The sequence below is a fragment of the Nematolebias whitei genome, chromosome 11 (genome assembly GCF_014905685.2).
Source record: "Nematolebias whitei isolate Nwh7 chromosome 11, NemWhi1, whole genome shotgun sequence".
NCBI lineage: Eukaryota > Metazoa > Chordata > Actinopteri > Cyprinodontiformes > Rivulidae > Nematolebias > Nematolebias whitei.
In genome coordinates, this window is record NC_056508.1 from 24591760 (window position 1) to 24618338 (window position 26579).

Consider the following 26579-nt stretch of genomic DNA (forward strand, 5'->3'; position numbering starts at 1 on the left):
ACAATAAAATGGGAAAGAGAAGCTGTTTTTTTGGGTCCTTCCTTCTGCAGGGGTTGGCACAGTGGGCAAATTTGCATGAAATAAAGAACTGCATTGCAGCATTGCCCTTCCTAATGCAACAGTTTCTACAAATGTGTTCATCCAAACTGCTGCAGCAACTATGTCTGGCCTGCATGGGGAGATATATTGTTGCCATAAAAATACCAGATATAGAACAGAGCTGTCATTTCTAACCCAAACCCGAAACCCGGCCCAGCCCAACCGGGATTAGGGTCGGGCCGTTACAATGTGATTAATGGGCGGGCCGGGCCGGTCTCAGGCTTTTAATTAGGTCAGGATCAGCCGGGATCCAATTATATGATAACATGACCTGCCTTACTTCCACCAGCCGCATGCGGCCATTTCACCGTGAGCTGACCGGCCTCGAAGTTCAGTTAAGCTTCAGATGGGACTGTACTGCCAGGCAGCGATCCATCACCCAAATGGACGTTCATTCTGCAGCTACACTCAGCGGACGAGCGCGGACGACGACCCAAACAGGTGAGATCTCAAAGCAGACACGCGTGTCAGAGCTGTCCGTGTGTCTCAGTAATCAGAAGAATGCAGTCAGAAACAAGGTTTAAATGCTTTTTTACGACCATGAAAGTACAAACACCTCTCAGCTCCGAATCTTCTGCCCAGTTTATTCAGCTGTGTGTCCCCGACCGTTAATAAATATCGGGGGGTTTTCCAGGTTCGGACTTGTAATTACTGTTAATTCGTCGGGTCGAGTGGGGTTCGGAAATTATGACTGCAGACTGGGGCCGGATCGGATCAGATTTTTTGGACCCGCATACAACTCTAACACAGAACAAGGTCTGCATACACTGTAAACAACAGGAAGAAAAACAATAGGATGGCTAATACGAGGACAACTAAAAAAAGGAAAAGAAAGAAGAACTTCTACTTTTGGCCTTTTTGCATTGCAGAGCCAATAACCAAGAACTATTAAAGTTTCCAGAGGAGTATACTAAAGTTCAAACTCAACAAAGTTTGTCTTTCTTCCCTCTGAGGCTGAGACTCCACTAAGTTACAAGATCTACGAGGGTGGTTCTGATGCGACTTCAGTGTTTCCCCTAGTTAACTTGCCATGGCGGAGTGCTCATCTCTCATCCATTATTTTTTGTTGATGGGGGGACGGAGACATGTCTGAGCGCAGCTTGTACCAACAGTTTTTGAGCCGGGGGGGGGGGGGGGGGGGGGGGGGGGGGGGGCAGCATGAGGGAAGAGGCACCTTTAGCTTTTTAGCTAGAGCGCCTGTATTGTGCGCCGCTAGCTTAGTGCTATATCAGTGCCGGGTGGGGGGGCAAGTTTGGTTTGGTAGGCGGGGTGTTCAGTTCTGTTGAAGGGGTAGGAAATCTCGCTTGTATAATGGTAGAGGAAACATTGGACATTGTCTTTCCTTAAAGACGATGAACTTGATGCTGAGTGGCAGCTCTGAGGACTTGACTTTATGGACGCGTGTGCACATTGTTCATTCAACCTTTTTTTAGACAGGTAAATCCCATTGAGCCTCGAGGACTCATTTACAAGAGAGACCTGATTTCAACAAAGAATGATGACAACAATGGACAACAGCGACAACAATAACAACTAACAACAATAACAATTGTAACTGTACTCTGCTAAACAGAGCTATAAATCAAAACATACCGTAGGAGCTAGTCTATTATACAAGAATATCAGACACCACAGATGTGACAGAGAAGCTAAATATTTATAACACCACATAAAAAGATCTTACTTCAAATCTCCTCTCAAAGTTCTGGAACTCAAACATCCTGGCTTGAAATCCTTCTGCGAGAGCTCCACCTGAAGCACAAGAACACTTTATTATTAGGACCTGTTTTTGTAGTTTAGAATTGTTATTAGCAGCTTAGCTTTCTTTACCATCACAGCACACCTACCTTTAAAAAACGTAGGTTTCTCTAAAACTTCAGAAGTTATCCTGATAATACATTATTACAACATGCATCATTTTAAAGACTACTAGACTTTAAATTGGTTTTAAATTAGCTCATAATATTATAAGAAGTGAAGTGAATTTACTGCTGTAGATTGTCAGTCATTCAGCACATGGTACAGTAATCAAAACCAATTAGACTTCTTAAAATCCTGACAGGTTTTACTCCTTGACTAAACAACTTTTTCAGTTCTAAACTGAAAGCTCTGGAAGCTCTGACTTGTGTACAGGTGGTGGAGGTGTAGTTGTTGTGAGTCAAACTCACTCATGAAGTAAAGATGTGCATTTTAGGTAAGAACACTATTGTAGATCTTTGCTGACACCCTTTTGTCACAAATCACCCCTGAAACTTTTCTCCATCCACTCCATCCTGCCTGGACTTTCTTTTTCGCTTCTTTACCACACCATGTTTTCCTGGACAGTGGATCCTAAGTACTTGAAGTCCTGCACCTTTGTGACCTCTGCTCCTTGTAGCCTCACTGTTCCACTGGCCTCCCTCTCATTCACCCACATATCTTAGTACGGCTGACTTCCATTCCTCTTCTTTCAAGAGCATACCTCTACCTCTCCAAGTTCTTTTCCACATATTCCCTGTTCTCACCACAGATCACGTCATCTGCAAACATCATATTGCTATATATATGTTGTCATCATTTTATGTTCACATACAATGATGAAATTGGCTCTCTGCATTTAACCCATCGCACCTGGGATACATACAGGTGGAGCAGTGGGCAGCTATTGAGCACCTGGGGAGTAATTAGGGATTAAGTGTCTTTGCTCAAAGACACCATGACATGTGGGAAGGACTAGGAGTCAAATTGCGATTTTCTGGTCCCAAGGCAGCTGACCTCCTCTACCCCATCTCGTCCCCATCATAGTCCACAGGGATTCCTGCCTAACCTCATCTGTTAGTCAATCTATCACCAGAGAAAACAAAAAGGTGCTCAGAGCTGATCCTTGATGCACTCCCACCTCCACCTTGAAGCTATCTGTCACTCAGCACATCACACCACTGTCCTGCTGTCCTCATACATGTCCTGTACCAGTCTAACATACTTTTCTGCCACTTCAGATTTCCTCATGCAATACCACACCTCCTCTCTTGGCACTCTGTCATGTGCTTTTTCTAAAACCACAAAGACACAACAGAGTTCTTCTGACCCTCTCTGTACTTCTCCATCAGCATCCTCAAAGCAAAGATGGTGTCTGTGGTGCTCTTTGTCAGCATGAAACCATACTGCTGCTCACAGTTACCTCTCATTTAAGTCTTGCTTCCACAACTCTCTCCCAGATCTTCATTGTGTGACTCATCAACTTAATTTCCCTGTAGTTGCTACAACTCTGTACATCACCCTTGTTCTTAAAAGTGGGCAACAGCACACTTCTCCTTTCCTCAATCATTTTCTCACGCTCAAATATGCCATTGAATATTTGGGTCAAAAACCTCACTGCCATCTCTCCATGACATTTCCAAACCTCCACAGGTATGTCATCAGGTTCTACTGCCTTCCCCTTCTTCATTCTTTTCAGAGCTTTCCAGACTTCACCCTCACTAATCTTTCCCATTTCCTGGTCCACAGTTTCTATGACCTCTACTCTTCTTTCTCTTTCATTCTCTTCATTCATTAGCTCCTCAGAATACTTCTTCTATCTTCCCGTCACACCCTCCTCACTTGTTAGAACATTACCATTCCTACCTTTAACAAGCCTAACCTGCTGCACATCCTTTCCAGTCTGATCCTCTGTCTCGCCAATCGGTACAAGTCCTTCTCACCCTCTTTAGTGTCCAAGCCTTCCATATAGTGTCCAGCCTTCCACACAACTCATCAAAAGCCTTCTGCTTTGCCTTAGCTACCTCCTTCTTTTTTCTACAATGCATCTCCTTATATTCTTGCCTACTGTCTTAAGTCCTCTCACTGTCATATTTCTTCTTGGCTAACCTTTTTCTACTAACCTTTTTCTTTGAATAACTTCATGCACTTCACTATTTCACCACCAGGTTTCCTTATCATCCATTCTCTATTCAGACACACCAAGTAACTTCTTACCTGTCTCTCTAATTACTGTTATTGTAGTAGCCCAGTCATCTGGAAGCTTTTTCTTACCACCTTACAAAGCTCCTTTCTGAACTCCTCACAACATTCTTCCTTCTTCAACTTCTACCATTTGGTCTTCTTCTCTGATTTTACTCTTTTTCTCTTCTTCACGAGTCATTCTATACACAACCATCCGATGCTGTCTGGCCACACTCTCCCCTGCCACAACCTTATAGTCCCCAATCTCCCTCAGGTTTCCTCTTCTACACAGAATGTAGTCGACCTGGGTACTCCTGTCTCCACTCTTACAGGTCACTCTACGTTCCTCTTTGGGAAACAAGTGTTGACTACAGCCATTTCTACTCTCTTGGCAATATCCACCACCACTTGTCCTTTCCTGTTTCTTTCCTCGACAGAAAACCTACCCATCACTTCCTCATCTCCTCTGTTTCCTTCACCAACATGTCCATTCAGGTCTGCTCCAATCATTACTCTCCCCTTTCTGGGAATCCTCTCTATCACTTCAACCATAAATTGCACACTGGAGCATTTTCCTCTGCTGTGGCCAGTATGTTAACAAATATAAATTCATTTTGAAATAGTTTTGTAAATTGAAAAGGATTTTGAAAACTAATATTTTCTAGTTTTTCAAGTTGCTTGTTAAGAAACCAACGTAGGTCCCACCTGATTCTGGCATTCCTTGGGATTTTTGCACCCGAGCCTGAAGAACTTCTTTGGCAGAGACAAAGAAGATGCGATCACTGGCCTGGGCTCGGTCGACCACGCCCAACTCATCGACCAAAAAGTTGGTGCAGCGATCCATATGCTGCCTCCGAACCTGAAAGAACAAGATCAGATTAACACATGCTGCAACAAACTGTGCCGTTAAGACAAATTACTGACATATAAGAATGAAGAACTAAAAAAAGTTTACCAAATACTTTACATAACAAGCCTGGGTTCCAGGTTCCAGACATAACATTCTACAAAGGCAGAAAGAGGTCATAGAGTCTCAAGAATCTTTGGAAAACTATATTTGTTGTCGATTGTGTCTCAGCATTACAATGAAGCCTGTCCATGTTCAAAGGCTACTCCAACTGTGGTCTAATCAGGACTTTGTGATGGGTGCTCCAAAACACTGACTACTGTCTTTAAGATACTTTGTACCTAATTTGGTCAAATGCTGAGGGACATTGTCAATTTGAAGACCCATTTGTGTCCAAACTTTAACTTCCTGACTAATAACAGCTAATATAACAGTTTTCTCAATATTTCCACATGATGTTCTTTCCTCAATATGCCATCTATTTTATGAAGCACACCAGTCCCTCTTGCAGCAAAGTAAAACACCCCTCAATATGATGCTGCCACCACCATACTTCACATCATCCCTCCTTTTTCTCCAAATGTAATGATGGTCAATATGACCCAACTGTAAAACTTTTGTTTCATCAGCCAGGACATGTTTTCAATACGTTCAGGTCCTTGTCCCTGTAATCGATCTTTTTATGTTTGGAGTGCTGGCTTCGTCCTTGTTGAGTGGACTTTTAGCCCACATTGGTCTTAAGACGTGTTTAACTCTGAATAATGACCCCTATGAACAGCTTCAGCAGCATCTTAGGTCTTTAGCTTTTGTTTTGGGGCTGATACGTTTCACACCAAAACATCTTGAGCTCAGGAACACTGAACTGTCTCCTTCCTGAGCAGTAAGATGGCAGGACGTTCCCATGGTTTTTAGATACGTTTGTGTACAATGTTTGAACAGATTAGAGTGGCTTTTCCAAATTGTTTAAAAGGCACAGTACACATAGTTACTTTGAAGAAAGAAAAAAATGTTGAAAAGTTATAACTCATTATTTGGGCATTTACCAAAAAAAAAAACTTTAGGAATCCAAACTGCCCAATTGGACCTCCACCCCCAAATTTAGGAAATATGAAGATTGTCCACCACAATTTATCATTTGAGGAAACTAGAATTTTAAGCAATATACAGAAAAGAAAGCATATCCATCATTTATATAGGCAAAACAATGTATTCCTGCCTGTCAAGATTATTATTATTAATTATTATTATTATTATTGGACTTTGTTGTTTTCAACCAGTTTGACAAGACTGCCAGCAAGGAAGAGGGCCGGCAATGGAGGAGGGGCGTACAAAAGAGACCATCTAATCACAAGCAGAACTGGTTTGTTCCACTTTGGAGTAAGCTGTTGGAGGAAGAATCAGTTTTGTTGTGTGTTTCCTTGACTGATGAAGCCTTCCGGATCGAAGGCGAAACGTTTCAGAACAAAAAAAGAAACTGTCCAGATGACCTGACTGAAAAATGTTGGATTTTATACCTGGATTATTGAGGAAGGACTTTGTTGTTTATTATCATAAATAAACTGAATTGAACTGAATTAATAATTATAATTATTATTTATTTTAACTCAGTTTTATACAGTGAATTACCCATGCTCTTGGCAGGACATTAAATTGTGCATAATGTTATTTCTGAGGTTTGACCAAAATGGCCACAACTGTCAGTTCTCAACATAAGATTATCTTAGTCTAAAACTGTGGTATGAGAGGCAACAGGTAATATGCCTTTCAGTTTTCTGTCCATCCATCTTTTCTATTTGCTTCTGTTTTCCAGGTTGTGGAGAGCTGGAGCCCATCTCTAGCAGACAGTGTGTGTGTGTGGGGGGGGGGGGGGGGGGGGGGGGCGGGGGGGGGGGTTGGGAGACAGCCTTGACAGGTCTCACGTCCAGACCCTTCATTTTTTACACAGCAATGACTGAATTAGACCGTGTTTGATCTTTTTGTTCTTCTGATTTCTGTTCCTGTAAAGAGCCCTCAGGACTGGATGTGATGATGATGTGAAATGGACTAACCTCGTCCATGTACTCAGGTTCTGAGGCTGACGCGTCCCAACGGTTGTTGAGGATGAATATGTTGGGACTGGAGAGACGCTCATTGACTTTGTGGAAGAAGGACTTCTCCTGTTGAAAAATAGCAGTGAACATAGCAGAGAAATTATTTACTATCCTTCAGATGATTCCAGGTTCATCCCAATGGACAACAGATACAGAAAAGGAAGACAAACTGTTTGTCTCACCGTCTGCATGAGGGTGGATTCAGAGTTTGCCACCAGAACAAAGACATCAGCATCAAGGCAAAACTTGTCAATCCAGCTGTCCAGTTTAGTGGTGACATCAATGCCTGGGCTGGAAGGGAGAAGGAGACAAAAACACAATCGTTCAGTACATTTTTATTTTCTATTTAATGAGACATTAGTTCAAAGTAAAAGAATGTCTGACCTGTCAACCAACACCAAATCATCCCTGAGCAGAGCACACTTAGCTTTAGGCCACATGACACAAACCATGCTGCCAGCATCCAGGTCCTCATCCTGGTGGAGCGCATGGGCCAGCTGGTTCACCGTCTAATCACAAAACACACCATCAGCTGAGGTTTCATCCACAAAGAAACATTTCAACATCTACAAACCAGAAATGGAGAAGTTTACAACCTGTATGCTCTTCTTATCCTCTGAGCCTTCAGTCAAGAGGAAGGCTTCGCTGCCATCCGTGCCCTCCACCTTCAGGAAGCAGTTGGTGGTGTGGCCGATCCCAGACGGCAGTACTTTGTCACATAACATGGCATTGATCACCGAACTCTTTCCATTACTGGTCCTGCAGAAAAACACACCTGTCAGCATGCGAACAGCCTCTGCAACTTTCTAAAGCTGGCACATTGAGTAAAATGTTAAAAATTAAATTAAAATGACAAAAACTAAAATCAATGACTTGAATATCTCAAACTCATAGAAAAAAATTACACTAAGAAAGTGTAACTTTTTTTTTTTTAAGGCATTTTTACAATTAATGGCAGCAACATCTCAAAAAGAATGAGGTCAGAGGCAATAAAAGGCTGGAAAAGTAATTGGCATGACTAAAAACAGCTTTCTTATGTCCATTCATTATTTGTTCCATCATTAGTGACACTTGGCGCTGCAGCTGCAGGTGCAGGGCCCCAACCGCTACTTTCACAAACTGTTCAGGACCAATACTGTGCAGAACCAAGGCCAAAACCTATTGGATGAAGTAAGAATCACCAACAATGCAGTTTAAAAAACACATTAGCTCCATTTTTAGTCTTAGTTTAAACAGTTAATATGTTTACCATATTCTATCAGGAATAATATGGGATTATGAGATTTGAAAATTATTGAATTCTAGTTTTAGTCACAGTTTACACAATGTCATAACTTAATGAATACTTAAACTATTCCACCTTGCTTCATTTTTAGTGATTCATGCTCGCAGAGGGAGAGGAATGTTTTCATGTTTTCAGCGAAGCATAGAGTCCTGATTGAAACTGATCCAAGTTTTATTTTGTCCTTTAGTTCCATAAATTAACATCATACTGCGCCCAAACTGCAAGGAGTTTTAGAATAATATTTACATAGTGTTGATAAGTAGGGCCTGCACATGCAGCTCACAAACATACTCAGATATGTCCATCTATAGGAGGCGCTATCGTTCAGATTTGTGCATTTTATCTGTAATTTAACAGTCAGTAACACAAAGTTTGTTTTCTCAGTCATCCAGGTATAGTCAGGGTGGCTTCTGGGTAATACCAGATGGCTAGGCCTCAGACTGACGAAGCCTCTTGGATGAGGGGCGAAACGTTTCTTTTTAACAAAAAAACGAAGTCCAGATGACATGATTCAACATTTTTTGTTGTTAACAGTCAGTAGCACAAAAAGTCCTATTTCTACACGTCCCCAGACTGTACTGTATAAGATGATATAGGCCACGCCCATATCCTCCTAAAAATCTTTTGTCACATTTGAAAAATCTACTTTTGACTTCTTGAAGGTTTAAAGGTCATGAAACTCATCATGTTAAAGCTACATACCAAACTCAACACAGGTCCTTGTGGACAAGTTTAGGTTTTTAAAAACTTGCAAGTTATGCAATATCAACTTCTTCAATGAAATGCATACTGCTGTTGATGGACTCAACTTTGAATTAGAGGACCAAATTTCACTAATACATTAAGCCATAGGAGGGACTATTAAATGTTTTACACCAAAATGGCAATTCAGATTTTTATCAGCTTAGGCACGGACCTTCAGGACATTGCTTTGAGTTCAACACTAAAACACCCTGTTCAAGTTAAATGGGCGTGGCTTAGCAAGGAGTCTTCGGACAGAATAACTATCCTTTCTGTAGAGGATGCCTGGTTGAAGTAGGCTTCAAGAACACATTCAGCCAGATAATCAATAAACATGCCCCCAGCAATTTAGGATCAAAAATCAATATAGCTCTTCTGATCGCCCTTTGGAGGAAAGCTTGTTCCTCTTGGTCCCCCCGTTGATCGTCCTCTGGGACAAGCTCAATCCTCTCAGTCTGCTATTAACCATCTTGTTTACAGGTAATGTAGGCATAAAACAACACGGACAGTCAGGAACGCCAAGATCTCCCACTTTAGGGAGAACATCTCCACCTGTGGCTCTAATGCACGGGGATCAGAAAAACAATTGGCTATAAAAACCAAACTTTATTCTCCCTGTCTGCCAAATTCTATGGTATTTAATGATTTTATTACCCATAAGCCATGCATGGCCTCACCCCTCAACCAGCACTTTGGTAATTCAGCTAAATCTTTGTTTCCAGCTGATCTCACCACAGTTCTGTTTGTTAATCAGCATTGTCCATGTTGGCTTTTCCATTAAGTTTTTCCTCTATCCCAGAATTACAGGATGAAATAAATCTGCTGGTTCCAATGGTTCTGACCCCGTGTTCTTAAAAGTACCTGCTTGCATCACTGCTGCTCTCATCACAAACATATTTCACCTGTATTTAGGCTCTCCATTTTCACTTCTAACTAGTGATACGTTGTTTAAAGCCGACGCTTCAGAGCGGGTATAAAAAAATAAAATAAACTTGTTACAAGAGTCGGAGATTGATTTGTTCGGCAAAAGTCACATGATCAAAGACATCAGAAACTTGGATAGTGCTGAAGCTACGTCACTACTTTGGTACCTGGTTGAAAGGGTTATGATTGAAGAATTTAATCACTGACAGGATTCGTTTCCTGTTTTGGTGGCACAAATTGTACAAAATACTTAAAAGAACAGTGAATGACATTCAGTGAGACATGGAGCCAGCCTTTGGTTTCCCAGTTCATAAGCACCTTTACCCCAAGAAAGAAAGATAAACTGTAGAAAAACACTACAAGTCTGTAAATTAAAATATGATCAGACAGTAAACAAAAACTGGCTCATTACATTAAGTCATGGAGGCAGGAAACCTGCAGCACAAGCATCATTCCAAACTGGTATTAGTTAGACAACCATGATGAAGCTCATTTCATGCTGTGGTTTCAAGCTGATCTTTATCATTTTGTAAACAAGACGGCGTGAAAGAGGACTTTTGAAAAGCTTCGAGTAATGAACCCTTTTGTAAAACAAGCATCAGTACTTCAGGAAAGCTTCATTTGCCCATCACTCCTTCTAACCCTCACACCGAAGAGAAAACAGCTGAAAGAAGACACTCGGACTATATGGTCATTTTTTAAAGTAAAAAAAAAAAAAAAGTGACATTAAAGGGGCATGAAAAAACGTGCTAGTTTACAACTCATAGCCAATCAGTGAATATTTTCAAACTTTCCAACAAACTACCAGTAATGATTTAAATTATTATTTTTTTTACCTTTTGGCCCACCTTTTGTCGAAAACTTGAAAAATGGTAAAAAGATTGTATTCAGGTCAGATAAAGGTCATTCTGTGCCAAATACACAGCAGTTTGAAAGTTTCAGGGCTTCATTAGATAGCCGGTCACCAGATATCACACAGCGTGCACTCAGAGCGTGCAACTCACCTGATGACATGAACGCATAATTTAAGTCGGACTCTTGGTATTTTCTCTTGAATCCAACTTTCTTTTTTGGTGGCAGTTGTGGAGACTTCTGCTGTCTCATCATCATTTATTCAAAAAAGCTCTGCAGCAACGATTTTTACTCATTTTTGCTACAGTTAGTTTGAGAGCTTAGCGGTGCATGAAAAAAACTGTGACCGAGTCAAACGCTAACAGTGCGCTGGTGGAAGTGATTGATTTTCAAAGTAAAACACTGTGCAGACTAATGGAAATAGAAGAAAAAATCCAAAAGAATAACTTTTTATTCTTTGTATGCAACCTGGTACCAAATGACCCAAGGCCCATTACAGTTCCATGTCCCAGTGGTTGGGCACCCCAGATCTATAAACGTATAAAAGTTTCAAAGCAGTAAAATGTTTTGTTTGATTCAGACGATGGACATCAGCAGGGTTCTGCTCCACTTCTCTGTTGTGAGGATGCTCACTTCAATTCTGAACACTCACAAAAACAGCTGGCTCTATCGGTGATGTATGAATGACCAGAGGCAGCATAAAGACGGGCTGGTCTTTGCACGCATTTTGAGGAAATGTTTTGTGAAAGTGCCTCATGAAACATGGTGGTGGCAGGATTATGCTGTGGGAATGCATTTCTTCAGAAGGAATAGGGCAGCTGTCAGAGCTGCTGGAGTACTGTATATAGATATACAGGACAATCCTGAAAGAAAACCTATTAGAAGCTGAAAAAGACTTGACTGTGGTGGAGGTTCACTTTCCAGCAGGACAATCCAAAGAATCCAGAACTACAAAAGAGTGGGTCAGATCAAAGCTCATTCATGTGATAAAATGAACTGGGAATCTGCGAAAAGATCCAGTCTGACCGAGCTGCAGCTGTTTTCAGCAAAAGGTGGTTTTAGTTCTAAAAAGTGTTGATTTTTTTTATTTGGGGGGCGGGGTGAGTACAAATGCACACCACACTTTTCAAATTTGTATTTGTAAATAATGTTCAAAACTATGCATAATTTTCCATCCACTTTACACTGAATTGTGTTGGTCCTCAGTAAACACAGCAGCTTGTGTAATGTGCAAAAGTTTAGGAGTTCTGAAGACATTTTCTCATCACTCTACATCCTGTAATTCTCAAATAAACGTTGAACTGGCTCAGCCCTAATATCCGTGTCTGAGCTTTGCACAAGAAAAAAAACAAACTGATAAAATGTTCACTTGTTTCATGAAGAGGGTTAGGGTTAGACTACCAGAGTCAACCGCTGGTACATGGGAGTAGATTACCTTCCAAAGAAGACCACCTTCATTTGTCGACGAGCGAGCACTTCTCCGATCCCTGCTACTTTGATGAGGTAACCCTGGACCTCCTGGACCTGCTCCTCAGTGGTGACTGGGTTCAACTCTTCATTCTGGTAAGTATCTAACAAGTGCAGAAGACACAAGTCACTTGCTCAAATTGCTTTTCTCATACAGTTACTTTATTAACCTGATCAAAATCTGACAAATATATCTAATAAAAATGAATGATACTGTCAACTAAGCAGGTATCAAGCTTGTTAAATTTTACATGAATTGTGTGTGCCGAAAGTGGGAAGGTTTTTTATTTTTGTTACAAATGGTCAAAAAAGTTACAAATAAAGTCCAGTTGTTTTTGTCTTGAACGATTTTGAATTTCACCGGTGCTTCTAAACATTCATCCTTGGTGTACTATCATTTCTCAGTAACTGCTGCAGCAGCATCACCAAATGAGCTACAGCAGATTCATTCACCTCATATTTTCCACAGGACAGTGGCTGAAAACAGGAAGCCATGATTCATTCTGCAACACCTCCGATTGGGTCAAATTTAGGAGATAAGTGACTCGTGAGGACCAATGATTGGCTGAATCAAAGGCAGAGCTGGGGTACTATCAGCTAGCCAGAGGATGGATAGTTTGAGTAAACTGTAAATGTATTGGTCTTGGTCACAGGAAGGGAATTTTAGACCATCATAGACAAACTCTTTCATCATCAAAGAATCATTATATATTTGGCGATGTGTTTTAATTGCAGGTCTGTGTGCATTCAGTGTTACAAGATTACAGACAGTAAATTTATCATTTTTCTCTTATGAGCACCGGCTCCTTTTCCCCCCAGCTCAGCACTGGTCCATGTGTGTAAAACCAGACTGTACCTTCCAGAAAGGCAGCACTCTCCTTGATGTAGGCCCCCAGCTGTTCAAATATCCCATTGATCTTCTTCTTCGCTGTGACAAAATGTTTAAGAGGTGATGCCTTCATTTCTGCCATCGTTCTCTTTTCCTTCTTGCAGTGAAGTACAGGTCTTTTTCCAAGACAACCCTGAGACATGGCACTGGATACAGAAGAACAAATGGTTTAGCCCCAACATGCTCACTTACTGGTGAAAGTATGCAAAGAAGTTACTTTAAATATCTAATATCTATTCTTTCAGTCATGCTGGACTGAAATCCTCCAGGATCCTGTAGTCCAAACAAGACTTCAGCTGTGATCCAGAGGAACCACTTTAGACCAACTAAAAAGCTCTGTGTCTAAAGAAAAACAAACATTTCTCCCTCCACTTTTCATGCCTGACTTTCAGACTGAGATTGTCTCATAATGAGAAAAAATGAAGTAAAGCCATCTAACCTCAACAATGCACAACAGCGACAACAATAAACAGTTATAAAAAGTCATACAGATCTTTTTTTTTTTTTTAACAAATAGGAAGGCTAAAAAAAGAAAAGTAACAAAAAAAAAAAACAGCTAGATTATAAGGCGACTGCAGAAAACTAAAAACAGGAACATGTCTGCATTGGTCCCTGCCAGGAGAGTCCAACAGGTTCTTAAAGACACTTAGAGAGGTCAAGGTCGAGAGCTTCAGATCTTTTTGTAAGATATTCCAGGAAATGGGAGCAGAGTAGGAGAAGGCCCTTTTGCCAAGTTCAGTCCTCACTGAGGGAACACTGCAGGTAATAATGTCCTGAGAGTGCACGCTGTAGCTGCACTCACGCAGAGACATGAAGGAGGAGATGTATGAAGGCAACAGACCAAGAAGAGATTTAAAGATGAAAATGTACCAGTGAGAGAGTCTGCGTGAAGTTAATGATGTCCAGTTAACCAGTGAATACAGGGTGCAGTGGTGGGTACGATAATCACAGCCAGTTATGAATCTTAGTGCACCATGATAGACAGCATCCAACATCTGCAGGGTTCTTGTAGGAGCGTTCATGTAAATAATGTCACCATAATCAACTGAGGGAAGGAAAGTCACAGATACAAGGCGTTTTCTAGCATTCAGGGTTAGACAGGATCTGTTTCTGAAAAAGAAACCCAGTTTAACTTTCAGTTTCTTTACCAAGTTTTCCACATGGAGCTTAAAAGAGAGATGCGAATCGACCAAGATACCCAAATATTTATAGGAATCAACAAACTCAATCGGGACACCATTTGAGGATGAAATCAGAGGAAGAACTGCTGGGACCGACTTCCTGTTTGAAAAAAGCATCTTTTTGGTTTTGTCGGCATTTAGGACAAGTTTGATGTGGAACAAATCTGTCTGGATGATGTTGAATGCAGATTTCAAAAGCTGGAAAGCCTTAGCAACTGTTTTAGCTCAACAATAAACAACTGTGTCATCAGCATAGAAATGTATGGATGCATTAGGGATGTTTTTACCAACATTACGTATGTAGATTGTAAAGAGGGTGGGTCCTAAAACTGAGCCTTGAGGTACACCATTGTTGACTGTTAAATAACTGGAGGAAGTACCATTACGTTGAACACATTCCGGTCTGAGAGATAGAGAACCAACCAATGGTGTGTTCTGAGAAACCGATTTCTGAGAGCTTATGACACAAGATGTTATGATCCACAGTGTCAAAAGCTTTAGACAGGTCTAAGAAAAGTGCAGCACAATAATCCTTAGCATCCAGTGCTTCAACAACGTCATTAATAACCTTCAGTGAAGCAGTGGTTGTGCTGTGTTGTTTCCTGAAACCAGATTGATGACGAGGTAAGATGTTAAATGAGTCCAGGTAATTTTTGATTTGAGAGTTTATCAGTTTTTCTAGAACCTTGGTTAAAATGCAGAGTTTAGAGATTGGTCGATGGTGGTGTTTGAGATATTTGACTAACAAAACAACAGTGAACTGTGTCAATGAGTAGAACCTGAAGTTTGTATAGTAACTGACTTAGCTAAGAACACACCAAATGTCTGGACAGTACAGTATTTGTAAAATTAACTAAATTATACCAATTTTTTTGTTTGTTTACTAAGATTCCTTGGCTGCAGTGGTCATGTTAAAATAAGTTGGCTTCAAAAGTAATCAGTAGTAGGTTGTACCCTCAATATAAAAGTCCTGACTACCCACCCAACTATCAACTGTCAGTCACTGTCGATCAGAACATGATCCTTCTTCTAAAGTCTTAGAAGACTAATTAAAACCAAACATATGCTTGAATGTTGAATTATTTTGCATATTTGAACCATCTGAAGGGTTTTTCATGTTTTAGTCTGGAAAATGTCACAGCCAGCCACTAGGGAGCATTCATCCTCAGTGGTTTCAACTTGTAAGAAAAGTCAAGCTGCTCCTGTTGACCTGGAACAACCCATTTTCTGCCGACTCATCCAATCAATCAAAATGTTCTAACAAAGTTAAGTCAGGTCCTCTGGATGGATTCTTCTTGTTGAAATGTTTTGTCTTATTCAAAAGACTTCGTCAGCCTGAGGAGCTGCACTAAACTCAGTCTTATAAATAGCACCTTCCTGTTTAATGATGGAGCGTTTCTTTTAACAAAGATGGCCTCCTTTACTCCTCTCTCAAACCATCGTTCCTCTCTATCCAGGATGTGAACATCTTCATCCTTGAAAGAGTGACTGCTGGCCTGGAGATGAGTGTAGACCGCAGAGTCCTGACCTGATGATGTTGATCTTCTGTGCTGGGCCATCCTTTTGGCCAGTGGCTGTTTAGTTTCCCCGATGTAAGACTGATCACAGCCCTCCTGACACTGAACAGCATACACAACATTACTCTGTTTGTGCCGGGGGACTGGATCTTTGGGATGAACCAGTCTTTGCCATAATGTATTTTGGGGTTTAAAAGCCACTGAGACGTTATGTTTAGAAAATAAACGTCTCAGTTTCTCTGATACTCCCTCAACATATGGAATGACCACTGGTCTGGGTTCCTCCTTTTCACCTGATGGCTGACTGGAGTCCTGTTTGGGTTTCTTCTCTGCTTTCAGGAAGGCCCAGTTAGGATATCCACATTGCTCTAGAGCCTGTCTTGTGTGGGATTTCTCCTTCTGCCTGGCTCCTGAGTATGTGGGGATGCTGTCTGCTCTGTGATACAGAGTCCTGATGACTCCTAACTTGTTCCAACAGAGGAAAACCTGCATCCTACTTTGCTACAATAAACCACCGGAGAAAAAAACGCTGAATCAATCCAGAAAGATTGAAAACAGTGTGACAAGAATATCAGGTATGATTTCAAGTATAAGAAGGGCACAGCATTATAGTATTTGTTCATCTTTGGTGTTACAAACTTCTCTGCAATTAACCCAGGCTTGGTGATGGAGGACTTTAAGGCTTTGGCTGGGCTCTATGTCTGCTTTAAGGTAAATAGGACTGTATCCCATCTCTTTTAACTAAATGCCAGTAACCTTATTACTGTGTAGATACTATACTAATACTCCTCAGAGCTTTTCAGGTTGTTCTTGTTCACCATCAGAAGCAACCGAGTTAATAAAGTAGCTAAATAAGCTAGAAGATGTAATCTGCAGCCACTTCTTCAGGTCGTCCTCCATCCCTCGTACCCACTAGGCAGCAGTATGATTATACTGTGCTGTTTGAGCTTTGACAGGTGGTGCTCTTACATGTTTAAATTAAATGATCCACAATGCTCGGAGAAATCATATTAGCTCGTACTGTTCGCACATAAACAAATGCCAGTTCTGGTCTGGGCCGGAAGTCGTGCTCATAATTCATGCAAGGCACCATGGGGTGTAGGAACAAGGTGGCTAGGGACTACAGGCCATTTATTATAATGTTTTGAGCCCTTTAGTGAAGTTTTTTTGTTTAGATAAAGGGGATAAATGCCTCCCTATTTTATCACAGATCAACTGTTCCTGTTGGCATATCTTTTGAAATAAAACTGCAGAACAAAAGTAATCTAAAAAGTAATGGGTAGAAGATCATATCAAATTTCAATGTATTTCCTCAAGACTAAATGAAAAAAATGGGAGCGGTCCAGGACATTAATTTTATTTTATTTCTTTACTCTGGCCTGGGATTGGACAAGATTTTTTACTATGGGAATGGGACGGGACGCCCTCTAATCCACAACACGACCTGAGCGAACAAATCACGCGAGATCTCGCGATATTCCGTGAGATGACAGCAAACTTTTCAATGCCGATTAAAATGACTAGAACTGCGTAATTTTTCAACACAAAAATGTTTTGGTGTAAAACTATGGCAGGTTTTTAATCATGTCTATGAATAAAAACTACCTCTGTAACACGTTTTTGATGTTTGTGTCCACCATGATGATGCTGTGACCTTTGACTCACTTTAAGTTAGCTCCTTCCAAACAAGACTCACATTCAGATGAAACACATTCAGATAAATTAACTGTGCATACACCAACCATCACACCCTGGTACAGCTACAAGGATGTGATAGCAAGGCTCCCCGCCTGCTAGCTGCTGTTAAATCAGATCCAAGTATTTCTGCCTTACCGTAGATGGAGACCAAACGCTTGAAAAGGCTCTTACATCCTGGCTTTCACCTCCTAAAATCTTAACGGACAACTACCGCGGGAAATAAATAAACCTGAAGATTTCAGCGATCTGTCCGCTGATTTAAGGCAGTCAGTGAGCCGGTTCGGTGGATTTCGGCAGGTTGACTTTGTGAGAATAAGCCCCTGGCATCACGTGTCCAAACTGAATACAGTATTCACACGGGAATAATAAAAACACCAGGCTTTAGCTGCATATCGGAGTGTTCGCGATCTTCTTCTTTGTTGATGTAAATGTCGTCAGACTCTTCTTCTTCTTCTTTGCTTTAATGCCGGTTATAAAACAACGGATTGATGAGTTACTGCCACCACCTGACGTGAAGCGTGAATAACACGCAAAAATAGAGTATGGAACACCAACAAGCTCAAAATTAAATAAATAAATAAACCATTATGAAATAGGAACAATTTTCATTTTTATTATGTTATTTCATAATTGTGTTTGTCATGATAGCTTATTTATTTCATAATGTAGATATTCAGGAAAACTAATGGATGTGAAGGATCAGCCATTGGGCGTGCAGGTCCAACCCACTGATGGTGATTGACAGCTGAAGTCATTCTGCTGAAAAGTGGCATTATGAAATTAATAAGCAGTTATGAAAAACGCCATTATGAAATACATATAAGCTATCATGAAAAACATAATTATGAAATAAATAAGCCATCATGGAAAACACAATTATGAAATAAAAGAATAAAAATGAAAAATTTTCTTATTTCATAATGCTTTATTTATTAATTTCATTTTCAGCATTTTGATGTTCCACAGTATTGATTTTGCCAATGCTATTGTTTTTGTCTCTGTGTGTGTGTTAGCACAGCATCGTATAAACACAAGATTTTACTAAAACTTTCGTAATCATTACATCTCACATCTTTAATCTCTCTATAAGCAAAAATACCATTCGCTTGGAAAACAACTTTTGTTCTACCTTTACTGAAAGGAGACCCCACTATACTGAACAACTATTGACTAATCTCTAAACTCTGAAGTCTACCTAAGGTTGTAGAAAAATTGATAAACTCTCAAGTCAAGAAGTATTTGGATTCTTTTAACATCTTACCTCTGCATAAATGGTTTCAGGAAACAACAGCACAATAATTCGTTGAAGGTTTTTAACAAAGCTGCTGAAGCACTGGATCATGCTAAAGATTATTGTGCTACACTTTATTTAGATCTGTCTAAAGCCTTTGACACTGTGGACCATGACATCTTGACATCTTAGAAATTGGTTTCTCAAACCAAATGGTTGGTTCTCTAACCATCTCAGATGTGGCAATGTGTTCAACATAATGGCACTCATTCCAGCTATCTGTCGACAATTGTGTCCCACAAGGCTCAGTCTTAGGACCCACTCTCTTCACAATCTACATAAATGTAGGTCACATCATTCCTGATGCATCCTTACATTTCTATGCCGACGATACAGTTGTTTATTGTCGACCTACAGCAGTTGCTAAGGCTTTTCAGCCTGCATTCAACAGCATCCAGTCAGATTTGTTCCATCTCAAACTGGTGCTAAACACTGCAGGGATGTCGTTTTCAAACAGAAAGTTGGTACCAGCAGTCACTCTCATCTCATCTATGAACGTTGTTCCTATTGAGTTTGTCGATTCTTACAAATACTTGGGTATCTATCTTGGTCCATTCACATCTGTTTTAAGCTTCATGTTATACTCAATGGGAGTAACCTGTATAAAAGTTGAACGAATGTTGAACACTTGGTAAAGAAATTGAAAATAAAACTGGGTTTCTTGTTTAGAAATAGATCCTGTCTAACTCTGAACGCTAGAATACACCTTGTAACTGCAACATTCCCTCCACTGACTACGGTGACATTATTTACATGAATGCTCCTGCAAGCACCTTGCAGATGATATGCTATCATGGTGCGCAAAGATTCATAACTGGCCGTAACTACCATACCCATTCACTGCACCCTCACTGGTTAACTGGACATCATTAACTTGAGGCAGACTCTCACACTGGTACATTTTCATCTTTAAACCCTTGGTCTGTTGCCTTCATACATCTCCTCCTACATGTCAAATGTCACAAGAAGTGACAAAATACGTCTTACTGTGAACATGATCACATCTAAGTCGGTGTCCCAGGGTGTCCCGACTTAGACGTGATGCATATGGCAATAATTTGACCAATAATTTAACATATTTTCTACAACCACAATATGTCTTTCCACGTGGTTGTTGAACAAATGAGAATGAAGCTACTCACTGCATCAGTTAGGGTTAAATAACTTGCCTAGGTAAAACATAATCACATAAGTAGTATTTATCTAATGGGAGGCTTTACCCATTTGCTTAATTAAATCCAGGTGGGAATCTTTTTTGGCAATTATCTTCCACTCCATAAATAAAAATAAAAAAACATAAAAACTCATTTATAAATAGTGACATATTAAAATGTTCTGTACTTGTTTTTGAATTTTAATTACATCTGTACTAAATATTTCCCAGTAGCCTACTCTTCTGTTTCATGACAGAAGACGTGTGTGAACGAGGACAACGCTGGTGGAACAGTGAGGCTACAAGGAGCAGAGGTCACAAAGGTGCCAAGTACTTGGGTCCACTGTCCAGGAAAATGTGGAGTGTGGTAAAGAGGTGAAAAAGAGTCTAGGCAGGATGGAGAAAAGTTTCACCAAAGATTTGTGACAAGAGTGTCAGCAAAGGTTAAAGGAAAAGTTTGCAAGACAGTGGTGAGAGCAGCTACGTTGTATGGTCTGGAGACAGAGACATGGACAAAAAGACAGGAGACAGAACTGGAAGTGGCAGAAATGAAGATGTTGAGGTTCTCCATAGGAGTGACAAGGATGGAGAAGATTAGGAATGAGATCATCAGAGGTACAGCACAGGTTGAACAGCTGGGAGATAAAGTTAGAGAGACCAGACTGAGATGGTTTGGACATGTCCAGAGGAGAGACAGTGGTATATTGGTAGAAGCATGTTAGAAATGCATCTGCCAGGAAAAAGACAAAGAGGAGATATATGAATGCAGTTAGAGAGGACATGAAGGTAGTTGGAGGACAGAGAGATGGAGGATGACTCACTGTGGTGACCCTGAAGAGGGGAAAAGACCAAGAGCAATACAAACAAGACACTTCTGTTTCATGAAGTCAATATGTGCATACTGTTTTTGTAAATAATTTTTTACTTGTTTTTTCTGTACTCCTTTCTTGCTGCCATGACATCTGGATTTTCACATTGCAAGATAAACAAAATATTATGTTCTAACAAACTCTCATCCATCTGTCCAGCCTCTGAAATCCTTTTTTTGTTTGTTTTAGTAGCAAACCTCCACATCATCTGTTCAAAACACAACTATAACACAAAAACTGTGTGAATCAAAGCATTTCTTTATTTCATATTCATCTTCAGACAGTAAGAAAACGTCCTTGTTTTACTAGTTTATTAACAACAATAGAAATGTTTCAAAGAAAGCTAAGTTAAAAGTGGTCAACATTGTGTTTCTACTGGTATTGGATCTGAACAAAAGTAACAGAACAGAGTTCGACATTGGTTTACAGAAAGAAAACCTGGGCTCTGTTCTGCTGTCGTTACATTCAGTCTGACAGGACTCAACGTGTGCTCCAGATCCTTCTGGTCTCATGATGTCAACCCAAAGACTCCCGCTCCTGTTCGACACGTCTATGACTAGAAAAAATAACTTCTTGCTATCTTTCACACTCAAACCAGGTCATTTTGGTTATGTTAGTTCATAACCAAAATGAACTAATGAATAAAATAGAACTGAGTATCTGTAGTAGTTATTTTTGGCCTGTTCTTTGTTGGAAACATTAAGAAGCTTGGTTCGTTCCTAACGGTGATGACTTCAACCTTCAAGTTCCTCGAAGTTGTTTCCTTCAAACGGAGGCCAGACGAATGAGACAATGTTGAAACAGAGTCCATCATTTTTACAGTTGACAGTATTCACAGAAGACTTCATCAAAAAAATAAAAATAATAAAACAAAAGAAAAAGACATCTAGTAAACTACAAAAGTCTGAGTGTTTGTGGAGACACACCTACATGGACATTTCCTCAGCAGTTAGGTGGGCAGTCCCTTGTCTCCTCTGAGGTAGTCAGTACAAATTAACATCAAAACAAAAATAAAAACTTTTATTTTCCACCAGTTTCACTGAGAATCGGTTTCTTCAAAGTTCAGATATGCTTTCATTAGAAAGTACCAGGTTAAAGCCTGGGCAGAAACAGCTTTTCTTTGTTTCTCACACTAAGACAGAACTAAGAAACGTGTAACCTTAAAGCAAAGTAACAGAAGTGTCATGGTGTGGGCTGCTTTACTGGTGACGGGCTAGAACAATCTGAAGGCACAATCAACAGCACCACGACTATCGGCAGCACGGGAGAATCAGTACAACACTGACATGAACGGAACCTGAAAGAATCAAGGATGACCCAGTAGACGTGAACGGATTAGTTCTGGGCCAACCCAAAGTACAGAAGAGGGATGCACGATATTATCGGTATGGTATCGGACGATACTAGCGATAAGGTTAAATATCGGACATTGGCCATTCCATCAAAATAACTCAATATAAAAGGTGCTGTTATATATATATATATGTATATATATATATATATATATATATATGTATATATATATATATATATATATAAATATATCAGGCTCTGTTTTTGTATGACTGTTGGAGTGTTGTCATTGTGTTAGAGTAACTGTAATGAATAAATTTGACATTAAACATAATCCAAGTTGAAGTGTTACATCACTGTCAGCCCCTTTTTAGGCATCTGTATTTGGGAACAGGCCAAATTGATAAAGACCATGCAGAATAATGTAGTATTTTAATTCCACAACAGAAAAAGCTATGTACTCTATGTAAGCAGGTCTAGGAAAAAATAATAATAATAAATTCCGTATTGGTACTGGTTATCGGCCAAATAAGTTTTAACATATTGGCATATCAGATATCGGCTAAAAATCCAATATCGTGCATCCCTAATGCAGAAAGTTTCCAGACAGATGCAGGTTGAATTTCTCTGTGAGGAGAGTAAAAATCTGTCATCAAGATGTAAAATCCATTCACGGTTCCTGTTGGGTTGACACGGTTCCTCTTGTAGTTTGGACCCAACTGTACAATACAGAAAGTAACCAAAAGCAACTATGAACTGAGGAGTGTTCGGAACGGACACCCACGTGTAAAAACAACAACGGCCTGGGCTAGTTTAGTAGTTTAAAACAGGACATGGTAGAGGTAGGCAGTCTGGAGAGGTGCTCCTCAGGTTTTCTTTCCACACAAATGTATATGTTTATAAACGTGTACCCATAAAGTCCCCGTTCTACTCCTAGTTTTACACATCAGAGCATAAATCACAGCATTATGGTGCTCATCAGGTCTGAGGTTTGTTAGAAAACACTTCAAAGGTCACTTAAAGAACAAAAGCTAAACTAAAAAACTAAACCAAAATCCATCCACCTTCTTTCTCCAGAACTCTGGATCAGCTGCTGGTGCTGATCTAACGTTCTGATCTCTGGAAAGGTCCAGAACCCTGCAGGATAGGCTGCATTCAGGCCCAGGCCTGCCTTAAAAATAGAGAGCTGTACTCTCAGGGGGGTATGCCTGCCAGGAGTAGACGTCCCAGCAAATCCACCCCAAGGTCAGACTGTGCAGTGCTCAGAGAAATGAGCTTCAGACTCCACAGGCCTCAGGTTAAAGTTCATGACAGGAAAATTACACCAGAAAACAAGTCTAAACTTTTTTTGGTATTAAAACCTGCTAAAGCTGAAGGTCTGCCAGTTGTAACTGGATTACAGAACTGGTGAAGGGTTTTACTCTTAGTCTCCGTTCAGTAATATGCCATGTGTTGTTAATGTGAGCCTTTCTACCTGAGACCTGGACTACAAACCTGTTTATTCTCACTGTAACTTCAGTTACCTGGCTGAACGAATCCTAACGGTGGGGATGACAATGAAGGTGGCCGTTAGCTCTGTGGGTCAAGCAGGACTTCTGACTCTAGATCTGTCCAAACATCAGGACCAACCAGTAAGGAAGACCGAGTCAAAGCAAATGTTCAGACGTGTAATGGTGTCTGGTATGAAGAGCTGAACCTTTCAGGGTCAGAGGAGTTGTTGTAAATTCAGATCAAACTCTGACTTATACAGAAACAAATGTTCACTTGACCTTTTAAACATTTTAAAAGGTCAACGTGGAAACACGGAGATGAATGTATGAGAACATGCTGCCGTTTGCACAGAATGATGCTCTCTAACCTGTCAGGTCAGAGGTCTGGAACCAAGAAGTTAACTCCACCAACTCTTAGGTCAGAAGCAGGTTTTCGAGAACCAGAGGAACTTCTTTAATTCCATCTGAGCGCTAAAAAATGTTGAGTCTGAACTGAGCACGCTCCTCAGATGGAAGCAGACATTTGGCTTTAGCTCAACGCATTGTGTTCTCAGCAGCACACAAGCTAACAGTAACACAATATGTTTGTGTTCGAGCCTCCTTTAGCAGCAATTCTGCCATTATTACAGAACAGAAGATGTACTGAGATGTCCTCATCAGGATGAGACTTATCTCTTCACAGTGTGAACATCGGTCATGTTGCCCTCTTTCCAGTCCAGCTGACACTAAAGACCTCGGTTACTTCTGTTGATAAGCTGTTGAAATTAATCTGCCTTATGGTGGGATCTCACTGGACTGTGACTGTTGGAATCTAGTTAGCAAATTAAAAGAATGAGAAAATGTGAAGATGCTGTTTTACGTCATTCGGTTGTGCAGAATGTGTTGGTACTGCTCTGGTTACAAACGCCCAACATTGAAAATCACAGACGACAAACTGTTTTTTAGGTGAAAACATTATTTTTGTTGTCCACCTCGGCCCACATCACACCTGCATTAACACAAATTAGACAGAAACTTCCACAGACATGCTCTGTAGTTCAGACTCCAGGGAAAGAACCAAATTATTTTTAACGTCCTAAGACGAAAAACCTAACAAGTGTTCCTGTAAATAACCCCCTTACACTCAGGCCACCTGTTAACAGGTCAGATGGACCAACGTTATCATCAGAACCTCCTGATCTTCTCTGTTAAACAGTTTATTCTTCAAATAAACTTGCAGACAACATGTGTTTCTATTTGATGTCATCTGACTGAACTCAGGGTTAAATGCTGTCAGCGTCTGCCACCAGGCCGGTTGTGTCCTCGACTGAAGCTTTGCTTTCAATTATCTGACAAAAAAACTGAAGTTGGTTGTTTCAGGTGAACAGAGACCATGGTTAGATTTGTTTGAAAAACCAAACCATTGATTCATTTTAGAAATAAGTGCTTAAACTCAGTCCAGAGACTTCTTGGAGACAGACAAACCTTTCAACATGAAACACTTGGAAACTGGTCATGACAGTGAGAATCAGGTCATCTGTGTGTCTTGTTCTTTAAACTGGTGGGAAATACTGAATTTAAATTAAGATTAAAGGAACAAGCAGCCATGAAAAAACCCCGGTGACCGGATTAAACCCTCTTCACCCTGGATGACAACCACCTCTTAAGGATCTACACAATCTATCAGAAGGTTTCTGATCACAGAAAAGATAGAAAGCGTCCTTCAGTGTGACGCCATGTTCTTATCCCTCAACAAGTGGGTTTCTGTCTTCCTTCCATGTTAGCCTGCAGCTTTACATGCTTTACACATCTACAGCACATTCCCCCAATGATGCTAACACCTGCTATATGTCCACAATGGTACTGAACCCTAACCCCAGGCCTCATCTGGCACATCTGTCCTAGTTGGTTTCTATGACTCTTTATGTGACATCCACCCATCTACCGTCAGCAAGTATCTCACCGGGCTGGGCCTGTTTATTAGGTGCGAGGGAGTCTCCAGAGTATGTCAAACATTTTAAGACACTTTGGATTCCCAGTTTCCTGGCATGAGTTGGCACCGAATTTTAAAACACATTTTAAGAAATTTGTGCAACAAATTTTTCCTCAAAATTGAGTTGTTTAATGGGTCTCAAGCTCTTCTGTGTTTCCTTAAATGTAATTCTATACCACCAAAGTTGCCTTTAGACACTGATGGGAGCTCATGACAGAAATCATTGGAGGCTACAGACGTCCACGTCTAATAAAATTGGTACAAAAGTGACCATTTTAATTTACTTCAGTAGGGGCAGCACGGTGCCGCAACTGGTAGCACTGCTGCTTCTCAGCGAGCAGGATGCCCTGGTTCAAATCCCGGTCCGAAGGTCTTTCTGGGTGGAGTCTGCATGTTCTCTCCATGCATGCATGGGTTTTCTCTGGGTATTAAGGTTTCCTCCCACAGACCAAAAACATGCATGTTAGGTTGATTGATAACTCTAAATTGTCTCTAGGTGTGAGTGAGAGAGTGAATGGTTGTTTGTCTCGATGTGTCCCTGTGATGAACTGGAGACCTGTCCAGGGTGTCCCTCAACTCTCACACAGTGACTGCTGGACATGGGCACCAGTGACCCCCGCGACCCAAAAAGGAAGAAGCAGGTAAAGATAATGGATGGATGGATGGATTGGTACTTCAATAGATTAAATCACATAAACAATGAGAACAGGTGGCTTCAAAGTGGACTGAGGAAGGTACCTGGAGGGGCATGGCACTCTGTGCACGTAGAAAAGGCAGTGATGTGTGAAAATTGGCTGTTAAAACGTAGCTCACAGCACGCTGGTCATTTGGTGACAAACACTCAAAATGAAGTGAAAGTGCATCAATGTACGTGCTCAGTGACAAATGTCCTCTACATTTGACCCGTCACACATGTGAGGTACACACAGGTGGAGTGGCGGGCACCAGATAAGGATCAGGTGTTTTGCTCAAGGACACTGAGGTGTAAGGGCATCAAACC

General features: G+C 40.7%; 1 protein-coding gene across 1 annotated transcript in view; it reads right to left on the reverse strand.

The window, feature by feature from the left end:
- Positions 1-17845, reverse strand: part of mfn2 (mitofusin 2) — a 37356-nt gene extending 19511 nt beyond the window's left edge. Inside the window, exons 1-9 of the mRNA XM_037684046.1 lie at positions 17647-17845; positions 13083-13261; positions 12195-12330; positions 7554-7716; positions 7342-7466; positions 7140-7248; positions 6916-7023; positions 4726-4879; positions 1784-1851 (exon numbers count right to left, since the gene is read on the reverse strand). Coding sequence (XP_037539974.1) covers positions 1784-1851; positions 4726-4879; positions 6916-7023; positions 7140-7248; positions 7342-7466; positions 7554-7716; positions 12195-12330; positions 13083-13257 — 1038 coding nt within the window. The 5' untranslated portion in view covers positions 13258-13261; positions 17647-17845. The remainder of the gene's footprint in view (positions 1-1783; positions 1852-4725; positions 4880-6915; positions 7024-7139; positions 7249-7341; positions 7467-7553; positions 7717-12194; positions 12331-13082; positions 13262-17646) is intronic.
- Between the last annotated feature and the right edge of the window lie 8734 nt (positions 17846-26579).